Source organism: Elephas maximus, chromosome 21 (assembly GCF_024166365.1).
Source record: "Elephas maximus indicus isolate mEleMax1 chromosome 21, mEleMax1 primary haplotype, whole genome shotgun sequence".
NCBI lineage: Eukaryota > Metazoa > Chordata > Mammalia > Proboscidea > Elephantidae > Elephas > Elephas maximus.
In genome coordinates this window covers 47281666-47293939 of record NC_064839.1, presented here as the reverse complement: position 1 = coordinate 47293939, position 12274 = coordinate 47281666, and the positions used below count along the sequence as shown (strand labels likewise).

Sequence of the window (12274 nt, the reverse complement as noted above, 5' to 3'; positions counted from 1 at the left end):
CAGAAAGCACTACTGCAGTGTTTTTAGCACTCCTTGGAAATTTTTTTGGGATCAATGGTTTGGTACAATGAAAAAGGAATGCACCATATGGAACCCAATGGACCAAGGTAGTTAACACATTTCTCTAAAAACCTAACTTACTACCAGAGTAACTCAGGTGCTACAATAGAGTAGAGAGCCCTATCTTTGCCATGTCAATACAGAGAACTTATTACCTATACACTGCCTGGGAAAGCCCCCTCAACTTACAAATTATAAAAATGGCACTTTCAAACCAACAATGAAGAAAGTACCATCATTAAAGTGGTAGCGCACTATAAGAGTTCAATACAAACAACAGACTGTCCAACATACCCCAGATATTCTTTTTTTAGTTGCTACACAGTTTGGAAAAAAGCTTACTGTTAGCTATCAGCTCCTCACAGCAATGTAATACTAAGCTAAATGTGAATTTGGAAATTTCTTAGGCCAAATCTTTGTAGCATACTAACTATCAGTTGGTGAACACTGATTTTTTAAAAATCCTACTACAGATGAGAAATGCAAACGCCAAGTAAAACTTACTACAAATATTTCAGTATTTACACTGAACATGAGTTTAACACAGCAGTATAAACTGAAGGTTAGCAGGCTCAAGAATTTATCTGAAGCACCAGGAGACAGATATATGTGTAGTGTGGAGCCACAATTCAAAAAGTAAATATATACAAACAGACCTACCAAGTCACAGAACACACACACACACTCATTCACTCACACACTCATCACTCTCAGTCTCTCTCACACTTTTTCCTCTCACAGGTGATAAGTACTATCAAAAACAAATAAACAAAAAAAAAAACTTCATTTTAAATTAATAAAAGTTTTGAAAAAAATCTATATTTGGATGTATTAAACAAACAAACAAACCTACTTTAGACTATAGCCTAGGGAGAATTTTAAAAATTCACTTACTTTAACCTGAGACAATTTTCCTTCTGTTGGTGAGATAATGAAAATCAATTGCACTTTCCCCAAAGATATTTATATTTAAAAATTTAAAGACCTATCATCAGCTGCCAATTCCAATTTATACCAGGTAAAAGTACCTTACAGAGAAAGAAGTATCAAAAATGTTAGTAAGAAATGATGTTTCAAGGCATAAGTGGAATGTTAAAACACAAACCTGCATGAAATGAGCTAAAATTTATTTCAGAATACTGAAATAAGTGTAATTTACCAAAAAAAATCATAATTGATTTTTGGAACATAATTAATTAAATACAGCCCTATACTTCAAAACAATATTTTTATATTTATATATTATATAGTAAAATAAGTTTGGCACTTAGCAGCTTTTGTTGGTTATTGCATCCCTATTATGTGGCAAATTTATTTTATAAAACATTATCTAATTTCTGTAGCTACAGTGTCAATGAACTAAAAAAAAAAAAAAAAAGAATTATTTTTATAAAACAAACTAACCAAATCATGTAGGCACTGAGAATATTGCATTAGGAACCCATTCACTCCAAAACAATGAAGAGTCTCCTTTGAGGGGCCTAGCAGAGATTGGAAAGAATTTTTCAGAAATTAAAAAAGAGAACTGCTGACTCTCATGGCTTTAGCAAAATATCAGTCACTATTTTTAATGTACCTCAACTACGGTCTCGTAATGCCAAGGTCTGTCCTGCACAGGATATTTCACCAGGGAAAGTTCACTTTTTGAGCAATTTGTTTCCTCTAAAACTAATCCCTAATTGTAAAAATAATTTTTTTTTTCTTTGCAGTGGCTAAGTAGCTTGCTTTGATTAAAGGATACCCAAAGTGTCATTGGGAAAATGTGCAGAAAATAGCTGACGGGTACAGGATAAAAACGGAAAAAAACTGGCTTTGATTTAAATATCAAATTTGATTATATTCCATGAATGTGTGGCAAACGTGTGGCACTGGTATATAACAAAAACCTCATAACTTCTCTTACCCAGTATCCTCTGGCCACACACAACATTCTGTGGGACCCCACGGCCTCTTTCAGCAACCTTTGTAGAATCGCAGTGACCTCCAACAGGTATAAGAAAAAAAAATATTGCAGATAGGTCACCCTTTTTCCTATTCATGGGTATGAGACCATAAGGGATGCTTCATATGCGTGGTAACAGCATATAAAGATTCCATAGAGGAAGCTTCTAGAAGGATTTCCCATTCTTTAATTTACAGCCAAAGGATACACTTACACATTTACTAATCATTAAGACAAAATGCAGCTATGAGTCAGAATCGATGGCACTGGGTTTTGTTTTTGACAGCCATAGTCTAAGAGAAAAAAAGCCGTAGAAAACAATAAAAAATGAAGTATTATATATTAAATTGATTAGAAATTTGATATTGCGTAAAATTCAAATGATAATCAAGCACTTTGAAGGCCCTGATTTCACACTAAGATGGTATCGTTTGAATGGAAAACAGAATATCTTAATAATAAGTATTAAGATATTTATTAAAAATAAATTCTACTAACAAAAGGCTTTTGTTTTTCCCAATGGGATGTAGGGTAGAGTGGGTTAAGGTAGGAGGAAAGGGCAGAAAAAGAGGGGGGAGAAGGAAAAGATCAATTTGGTCTACTAGGAACAAAATGAAATTAAGTTGAGGTAGTGTATTCTACCAGCCAAACTTTACTTGTAACATAATGTGTCTAAAACTCTTACTAGTAAACAGCTTTGGGAAAATTGACTGTAAAGACTAGGTTTTTAACACAGATTTGCATTCTAAGACAAGTTTTCAAACCTGAAACAGCAGTAAACAAGACTCTGTGTGCTTTCAGACAGATCATATTAAAACGTTTTTGATCCCCATATATTTTGTCTGGACAGTTTTTTAAAGTCAAAGCAGACTTTTATTATTTGCCTGACTCGCGTCTTTCCTTTATAAAACTTCCTACTTGCTAAATATCCTCATACGTATAAAATGGTTTTGATTAATTGAAAAGGAAGAATGGCCCTGCTAGAGATCCTTCACAACTCCAAAAGTACTACCCCAGAAATCACGGCGGAATGCATCTTAATCTAAATGAACACAGGCAGCTTCCTTAAAGTTCACGTGAGGGCTGCAACCTGACTTAATAATTTATCGAATCCTTAGGTCACTAAGATAGAATGTTATAAAAGAAAATGTTATCTTAGTTTCAATTCATCATAATATAGTTTAAAAAACATTCTCAGGACGAGTACTAGTAATAAATGGAGACTAACTGGCATATAGTCCAATCTAATATTTTAGGCACACACCTTAATTTGTTGGGCAGGACTAGGCCTAATACTCCAAGTGCAGTAGAAAAGCAATCTTGGTATGTTTGGATATGTTGATTTGCATATGTGAATTTTTTGTATACCAAAGCCATGTACTTGAACACAGCAGTCAGTCAGATATAAGTTCCCTTCGGGGAAAATGCACCTTAGTATCTTGATTTCAATATTTTACATTATACAAATTTCTACTTCCCTTTTCCTTTTGACATTTCCCAGCCTCCATTTGTCCATGAACACATCTAATTGGAGGAACTCATTCCTCCTAGGCAGTTGTTCAACAGTTATGTATTCTCCCAAACAAGAGCTGAAGCTCAAGCTTTTAAGCATTATCAAACTACCAAAGAGTTACCATACCAAAGCACAACACACAGAGCCCATCTCACCCGCTCTCGCTGTTCTCCCTGACATAAAGCTATGTTATGGTGGACTTGGGTCAGGATCTCTGTTTCTGCTCTGCTTCCTCTTCAAGGTGAATGAACACGAATACGGAATAAGCCTTGCTGAAGCTGCAGGCGGAACAGCTTGCAATTTGCAATACGTAAGGCTGCACAACCGGTGCGACGAAGGTCAGAGGGAAGCAGTGGTTTTGTGTGGTGCCAGGTTCCTGTGCTTCTTTTAAACTCACGCACGTAGTCATAATTGGTACCTAAAACACAACAATAAGCAAAGATGAGACAATGTGCCTTTGAATCGCTAGAAAACAGCTCCAACAAAATCACGGTAACATTCTTACCTGTATCGAGATCTCCGATAACATAAATACTAGCTCCTATGGGCACAGCTCCATAAACAAATGAGGAGCTGGCGGGGATGCATAAATTCTGGTCATTAAGGTATATCCACCTGAAAACAAACAGACAAAATTAAAAGGAAAAGGATGACCATGACATACAGGAAGACCGCCTGAGGAACAGAACTTAGCCATAAACCAGTACCGGCATCATGCCAGTCACTGACAGCACAACGCTGAAGATGCTGAGATACTTGTTCATAAGGAACTCACCATCTACTGGGGCAGGGTGACGGCAAACCTGTAATTGTATTACAACCTGACGATTATGGGGGGAAAAAGCAGACACAACATATGATGAAGGCGCAGAGAAAGGGAGGGGGTGCACCTGAGGCACTGCAGTAGCAACGCTCATTAGATTAACTCTGCAGGGGAGTGAGAGGGCCATCAGAGCAGATTTCGCAGAGGGGTCATAATAGAACTTGGCTTTGAAAGATAAAAAGGAATTTGCCCGATGGGCAACAGGGAAAGAGCCCTTCAGAAAGAGAAAACACTATGTACAACGACATATGACCACAAGACAGCAGGGCACTTTCAGGAACACACAAGATGTATACAGCGTGTCTGAGATACATGGGTTGAAGTGCCAGGAGTGAGGCTGGAAACAGGCTGGGCTTGGCTGTGAAGGACCAAGCCAAAGATCTGGAACAAGGAGCTACAGGAGGTCACAGGCAGAAAAGTTTGAGGAAAATTCTCTGGCAGCACTGCCAGGGTTGTGCTGGCGGAGAGCAACGCTAGGTAACCGTGGATTCTATGGTCTAGATGTGGTGAGAGCTGAAGACCAAGGAAACAGCAACACGAGTGGAAAGGAGAGGCCAAAAAAAGAGGCATTTCTATGGTTGAATAAAACAGCAACTGTTTTCCCTTGGATTTGGGGAGGGAGACAGAGGGAGGAGTCAACGACGACAAAGTTCCCAGCTACAATGGAGGGACCACTGTTGAGATAAATAATAGAAAGCCAGAGCAGAAACAGAAGGGAAAGAAAACCATTCAACTTATGATATGCTAAATTTAAGGTGCCCGTGGGACCCCCAGGAGAGGCCCTAGAGACAGCTGAAATGACAAGGTTACAGGTCAGGAAAAAAGGCCTCTAAAGAAATAGATTTAGGGATTTCGACCTATAGATACCTAAAGCCGTGAGAATGACCAAGGCCCAGGAAGGCATGTGGCATTTTGAAATTGATTTGGGAGGTGAGAACAAAGACTCCATGTGAATAAAAACTGAGGTAGAATGGTTCTTATCAGACTATCTTAATTTTTCCTCATCAGAAGTACAGGTGTTTTCTATAAATGTTATTTCTTTATTCTCTGGTAGTCCCAGGACTATTCTTTCCATAAGCGAAATAAGCACATTTCCTCTTTATCTTTAAATGAAGTAAACATTTTCAAACTAATGTATTTTTAATAAACAAAACCACATCTGCATACTTTCTCTCTTTCATGGCAAGTGAAGTACATATAGTTACAAAGTGAAATTCAGACACTCTTTTTTTTTAGTTTTAGAGCTCTAATTTGGTATGCTTTACTAAACTATGTAACCCTCCAGATACTAAAAATAATGACAGTAATGCTGTTGCTGCCTGCCATCAAGTCGATCCTGACTTACAGTGACCCTATAGGACAGAGTAGAACTTGCCCTATAGGGTTTCCAAGGTGTGGCTGGTGTATTCAAACTGCTGACCTTTTGGTTGACCTTTGGTTAAGAGCAACCTGAGCTCTTAACCACTGTGCTACCAGGGCTCCTCTTACTGAACTAGGAGGTAACATATGCAGGCAAACCCCTACCTTCCTCTAGAAAATAGGATCCTTTTCTTTACAACAAATTAACGGCCTGCAATTAACCATATATATTATTGATCTTGGATAGTGCCCAAAATATAGACAAAGACATGCTGAAATGAAGGGAAAATGAGAGTCAGCCTTTCATTTCACCAGGTGATACTGTAATTTTATCAAGATTTAAAAATAAAGCAATGGAGAAAGAAAAAAATTGTTTGAGTGTGCCTATGGGGATTGCCAAGTAGTTAATGGCCAGAAAAAAGTTAGGTAAAAACCCAAAAAATGTTAATGAGAGAAAATAATTTAATAGGAGCAAATGTTCCTGATTCTACTCCAAAAAACCAAACCAGTTGCCATCAAGCTGATTCCAACTCTTGGCAACTTCATGTATGTCCCCATGGAACTGCACTCCATAGGGTTTTCATGGCTGTGACTTTTTGGAAACAGTTTACCACGCCTTTCTTCTGAGGTGCCTGAGTGGGCTCGAAAGGCCAACCTTTCATTTAACAGCCAATGGCTTAACATTTGTGCCACCCAAGGGCTCCATCTACCCAAATTCCCCCATATCTTTTCTTTTAAAATAAATGTTATTTAGGTACCAAATTAGAGAATGAAATAATTTACACACAAAAATATGAACCTATTTTAAGTATATAATTCAATGTGTTTTGACAAATGTATACGTCCCTATAACCAATAACCAACAACCCAATCAACAGAGAACATTTACATCATCCCAGAAAGTTGCCTCTGGTGCCTTTGTAGTCAACCCTGACCGCCACGCTCCATTTCCAGGCAATTAGGTCAGAAAGTTCAGGTCTGTCTTTGACTTCACTAGTTCCTCGTGATTCTTAAGATTTCTTAATTTTTAAAAATTCTTTTATCTGATTTTTCTTCAAACATATTGGTGCCAAGTGCTTTATCTTCAAGGTCCCCAATTCTGTCTTCCACTTTCGATTCTGTTCCTCTGACTTTCTATTGAGTTGTCTAACACTGTAATTTTATCGTTAATCTCCCGAATTTCTCATTGGTGTCTCTCTATGGATTCTTGCAGCCTATTAAATTTTTCATTATGTTATTGAAGAACCTTTTTAATTTCTTCACCTGTTTTATCTGTGTGTTCCATGGTTTGTTCTGAGTATTGCCTGATCTCCTTCCTTATGTCTTGAAGAGTTCTGTATATTAATCTTTTGAATTCTGTATCCGGTAACTCTAGGAAAGCACCTTCATCCAGAAGATCCTTTGATTCCCTGTTTTGAGAGCTTGTTGAAGCAATCACAATCTGTTTCTTTATGTGCTTTGATATTGGCTGTTGTCTCGAGCCATCTATAAGTTATTGTATCAGTTTATTTTATGTTTGCTTACTGTAACCTAGCTTCTCACTTTGTTTTGTTTTGATATGCCCAGATGGGTTGCTTGAGTGAGCCAGCTTGATTATTTTCGCCTTTGGGGCTCTGATGTCCTGTCACCAGATGGCTAGAGCTGTTATCAGGTATATGAGCTTACGAGTCCATTCACTTTTCTTGTGTGGATTCAGCTCAGGTGTCCAGGTAGCTGATCATGAACTGTGTGGTACAGGCTCTGTCCTACAGTCTTAGAGGGGCAGGGGTGTCTGGTTGCAGCAGGGGTCACATTCTGAACAAGGCAGGGGGCTGAGAACCATCCCCCGAGTATCTCTGAGGGAAGAGAGACGTGTGTTTCTCTTCCCTAGAGCGTGCCGGTAGGCGGGCTCTGCAGACAGACCATGGGCACCCAACACTTTTGGTTGTAAGGACTGGGAGGTACCAGATATCCTTGGACCCCTGCTGCGGGGGCTGGGTGACCTGAGAGGGGCAACCCGTCCTTAGGCTCCTGATGTGGGTAGGTGAGGACCCTGTTTAATAGGCAAAGCCATGTCAAGTATCAAACACCCACCTCTCCACTGCACAGCTTAAATATTCGCAGTCTGCCAGCAAGGGCCTATTCTCCTGGAAAAGGCCCACACAGGTCCATGCAGGGGAGAAAGGTATTCAAAGTCCACGGACTGCTTATGCCTGGACAGGAGCTGCTTCTGTCCTGAGCTCCCCAGGTTAGTGGAGCTGGCAAATTATTTTTTCCCCCTGTTGTGAATTTATTCCTTCTCCAAGTCTGGGAGCATGGTTCAGGGCACTCAAATGGGCCTATCTTAGGCCCAGGGAAATCAAGAGCCACTGAAGCCAGTTTGGCGGTGGGGGGGCGGGTGCGGTAAAATAGACGTAAGTACTTAGCTTTTGCCAAGAGCGCTGTTATTCTCTGGTTCCAGAGATGTGAGTAAGCTGTGCGGCTGGCTGCTTCTCCCTGAGAAAACTGAGGCCAAACACTACCACCAGCCCACTGCAGCTATGCCCGGGAATGGTGCCCGAGGGATCTCAGTGATTCAGGTCTGGCAACTCCTCTCTGCTTTTGAATGGTCTCACTCTCCCCCTGCCACTTAGTCCGTTTTCTAACTTTGTCTTTGATGTTCAGGGCTCCTAGTTTGCCACAAATATAATCATTTCACTTGATTTTTCAGGTCTTTGTTGTAAGAGAGATCACCTGAAGCATCTTACTATTCCGCCATCCTGGCTCCGCCTCTCTTCACTGGTTCCTTACCTCTCACATTCAGCTAGTTGCCAAGTCCTTTTGATCCAATTTCCAGACTGCTTCTCAAGGTGACTTTGGTTTTTCTTGTTCTACTGTTGCTGCCCTCTAGCAGGCTATTACGTATCTTTGCCTGGACTTTGTAATTTCCTTTTAGCCTATCTCCAGTTAAAAGTCACACATCTGACCTTGTCACTCTCTGATTCAAAAATCCTCCATAGTTCTTCAACACATCCAGAACAGGGCCCAAACTCCTTAGCACATTTTCCTGGTCTGTGTTAGTTAACTACAGCTACTGTCACACAAATACCACAAGTGGGTGACTTTAAGAACAGAAATTTATTTTCTTACAGTTCAGGAGGCCAGAAGCTCGAATTTGGAGCGTGGTTCTAGGCGGAGGTCTATTTCAACTTTTAGTAGCTGCCAGCAATCCTTGGAGTTCCTGGGATTGTAGATATATCTACCTCCTTTGTTGTCAGATAGGGTCTGTCCCCCGTGTCTCTGTGCATGTCTCTGTGTCTGTGTTATTCTTTATATAACTCAGAAGTGATTATTTTAGCATTTCCCCTATACTGGAATGATTCCACCTGATAGATTACATGCTAGATTGCACTGTGGAAGATGATTACATTACATTAGATTAAATTACATCCACTGGTATGTTGTTGTTGGGTGACATCGAGTCAGCTCCAACTCATGGCGATTTCATGTATAACACAGAGGGGCGTTGCCTGGTCCTGTACTATCTTCACAATAGTAGGTATGTTTGAGCACATTGTTGTAGCCACTGTGTCAGTCCATCTTGTTGAGGGTCTTCCTCTTTTTTGCTGACCCTCTACTTTACTAAGCATGATGTCCTTCTCTATGGAGTGGTCCCTCCTGATAACATGTCAAAAGTAAGCAAGATGAAATCTCGCCATCCTCGACTCTAAGCAGCATTCTTGCTGTACTTCCTCCAAGACAGATTTGTTCATTCTTTCAGCAGTCCATGGCATATTCGATATTCTTCGCCAACACCATAATTCTAATGCACCCACAGGTTAGGGTTTAGAATTCCAACACATATTTCGGGGGGACCCAATTCAATCCATAACATGGGCCTAGCATCTGGCCTAACTTCTTTTATGTCTGTCTTCTACTGGACCTATCATATTAGTTAAGGAACCCTGGTGGTCCAGTGGTTAAGTGCTTGGCAGCTAAGCAAAAGGTTCATGGTTCGAACCCACCAGTTCCTCTCTGAGAAGTCCATATATTTTCCTAACCCCTGCCTTAGTTAGTGCTATTCTTCTGTTTACAATTTTCCCCTTCTTTTTTTCTGCCAAGTAAACTCATATTTGCCCTTTAATACCCACATCAAATGCTACCACGTCTATGCAGCAAGTCAGCAGTTATAGCTCCCATTTCTATGCCCCTGTAAAACGTTGTTTAAATATAATGCAGTCATTCACTTATAACATTTACTCATTAAACAAAACTTTATTGCTGGGCAATGAACCAGCTAACTAAGACTGCAAAGGTCAGATATTGTTCCTGCCCTCAAAGGACTTAGTCCAGTGTGGAGAAAAATTTGAGTGTAAACATATAAGATAGTGGCTGTATGTCTGCATGTGTGGGGGGGGTGAGTGAGAAGTTCCAAGAGAAGAAGCCCCTAAATCTGCCCTGGAGATTCTGGGAGAGCTTCCGAGGGACAGGGTATTTGTGACGAGGTGATGTGTAGGGGTCTGCCTAGTAGACAAGTGGAGGAAGAGACTTCCAGGATTCAAAAGGAAGGGTACGTGAAAAGGCAAAGAACCATGACAGAGCAAGACACCCTTGGGAAGGAGGGTCCGCACTGAAGGAATGCAAATTTGAGAAAGTGGTGTTGAGGTTTTTGTTTAAAATGGGCTGCTAGTAAGGTGACAAGCGCAGGACAACCACAGGTACCAGAGCAGAGGCTGTCTGACTTCTGGTGTGGACAACACAGAAGGAAGTCTACCTCGGGTGGGAGATTAGAGTTTCTGTTATGATTAGATTCCAGGAACAAAAGAGTTTCAAGACCATGTATGGTATGCTTTTTTTTTTTTTTTTTAAATAATATTTTGTTGTGCTTTTGGTGAAAGTTTACACAGCAAATTAGGTTCCCATTTAACATTTTCTATACAGATTGTTCAGAGACATTGGTTACATTTTTCACAGTGTGCCATGTATGCTTTTAAAATGCAGTTAAAAATGTCAGTGGTTATAGTAAAGCCTATTTAAATTATTTTTAATCTAAAGGATACTCACACTCCCCTAAATGAGAGCAGTTATCAGTAAAAGAGTAAGATACTTATTTCTGAGTGCTTGGACCAATATATAAATTAAAATAGGTCTCCCCACTCTCCCTCCTTTCTCTTTCACTTTTTCCTTTCTTTCCTTGGAAGACTCATACAATAGTACTTCAGGTATATTTTTAATTTCTGTTGAATTCTGTCTAGAAATAGTAAGTTCTAAAATTTAGGAATCATCAAGGAATATTCCATGCCTACTACTATTTGTTGTTGTTGTTGAGCTGATTCTGGCTCATGGTGATTCCATGTGACATAGCACAACTTCCCCATTGGGTTTTTTTTTTGGCTGTAATCTTTGCAGGAGCAGATCACCAAGTCTTTCTCCTGTGGAGCCATGGGGTGAGTTTGAATTGCCAACCTTTCGGTTAACAGCCAAGTACTTAACCATTGTGTCACCAGGGCTCCTTGATCTATTACTGTAAAGACAGATAAATCCATTTTATTTTTAGCCACGTGACTCTTCATTATGTTTACGCTCCCCACCACCTTTGTGGGCACAGCTTTCACACACACGCACACATACCCAGCATCCTTATTCCTTATATAAAACATGAGTGCTGGTTCCTAGTCCCCACATTTCTAAATGAGCTCCCAGGTGATATTGATGGGGCTGATTGGAGACTACCCATTGAATAGTACTGGTCCAGATGCTACTATCTCCATGATTAAATTCAACACAGAAACACTCATCCATAAGTTACTTGCTGAGGTGAAAGGCACTGTAAGAGGTTATCTAGGCTAATCATCACTTTAAACTACTATCCAAAGCACAACAATGTCTACTCCAAGGAGACATTAAGTAAAAGCAGACGACGGTAGTTTCACTTCTTGATACTTTAGAGTCAGAACTTGGGTGTTCTGGTCATTATATTTTATTAGTCTTGCCTAAGAAATAATCCATTATACAACATGAAATATGTATTATACTGTGGGGTAAAGGATCCAGTTTTACCCTAAGTAAGATGGCCTTTGTACTTGACTCCAGAGAAATAACCCTTGAAGTAACTGGGGTGCCTTGGTCTGGGACTTCCAGGCCATACCTGAGGACTTCTGCTAGCTGGCCAGACCAGAGAAGACTCATTTGGGAGGTCAATATCAACTAGTGTCAGGAAGCATGATTTAGCCTATCATGTAGGACTGGCTGATAAAAGCCTGGAACAATGGGCTCAGAGAGCTTCCTGTTTAGCGAATGGAGGGTGTTGTGCCCTCTCTGAGACATGCAACTCCACTTTGGGAATCTTCCCAGACCTGGCTTATCATGATCCTGATTTATATCCTTTTACTATAATAAAACCAGTAGTTGTAAGTATTAAAAAAAAAAAAGGGCACGTCGAAAGGGCACAGGAGCCAAAGGAAGTCGCTGCCAATGGTCAAAGCTAGAACAGTTTGAGCAACAAAATAATGAAAATAATGATAGTACTGGATTTACAACTCATAGAATAAAACAAATATCCATGAGTTCATACTTACATAAATAATTCGATAAATTAAAAAGCAGAGTTGAAGGGACA

At 39.9% G+C, this 12274-nt stretch overlaps 1 protein-coding gene across 2 annotated transcripts in view; it reads right to left on the bottom strand.

Moving 5' to 3' along the window:
- Positions 1-1421: 1421 nt before the first annotated feature.
- Positions 1422-12274, bottom strand: part of GAN (gigaxonin) — an 84717-nt gene continuing 73864 nt past the window's right edge. For both annotated transcript variants that reach the window (XM_049864908.1, XM_049864909.1), the window contains 2 exons: positions 4021-4130; positions 1422-3933 (listed from right to left, as the gene is read on the bottom strand). In XM_049864908.1, the coding sequence (XP_049720865.1) occupies positions 3752-3933; positions 4021-4130 (292 nt within the window). In that variant the 3' untranslated portion in view covers positions 1422-3751. The remainder of the gene's footprint in view (positions 3934-4020; positions 4131-12274) is intronic.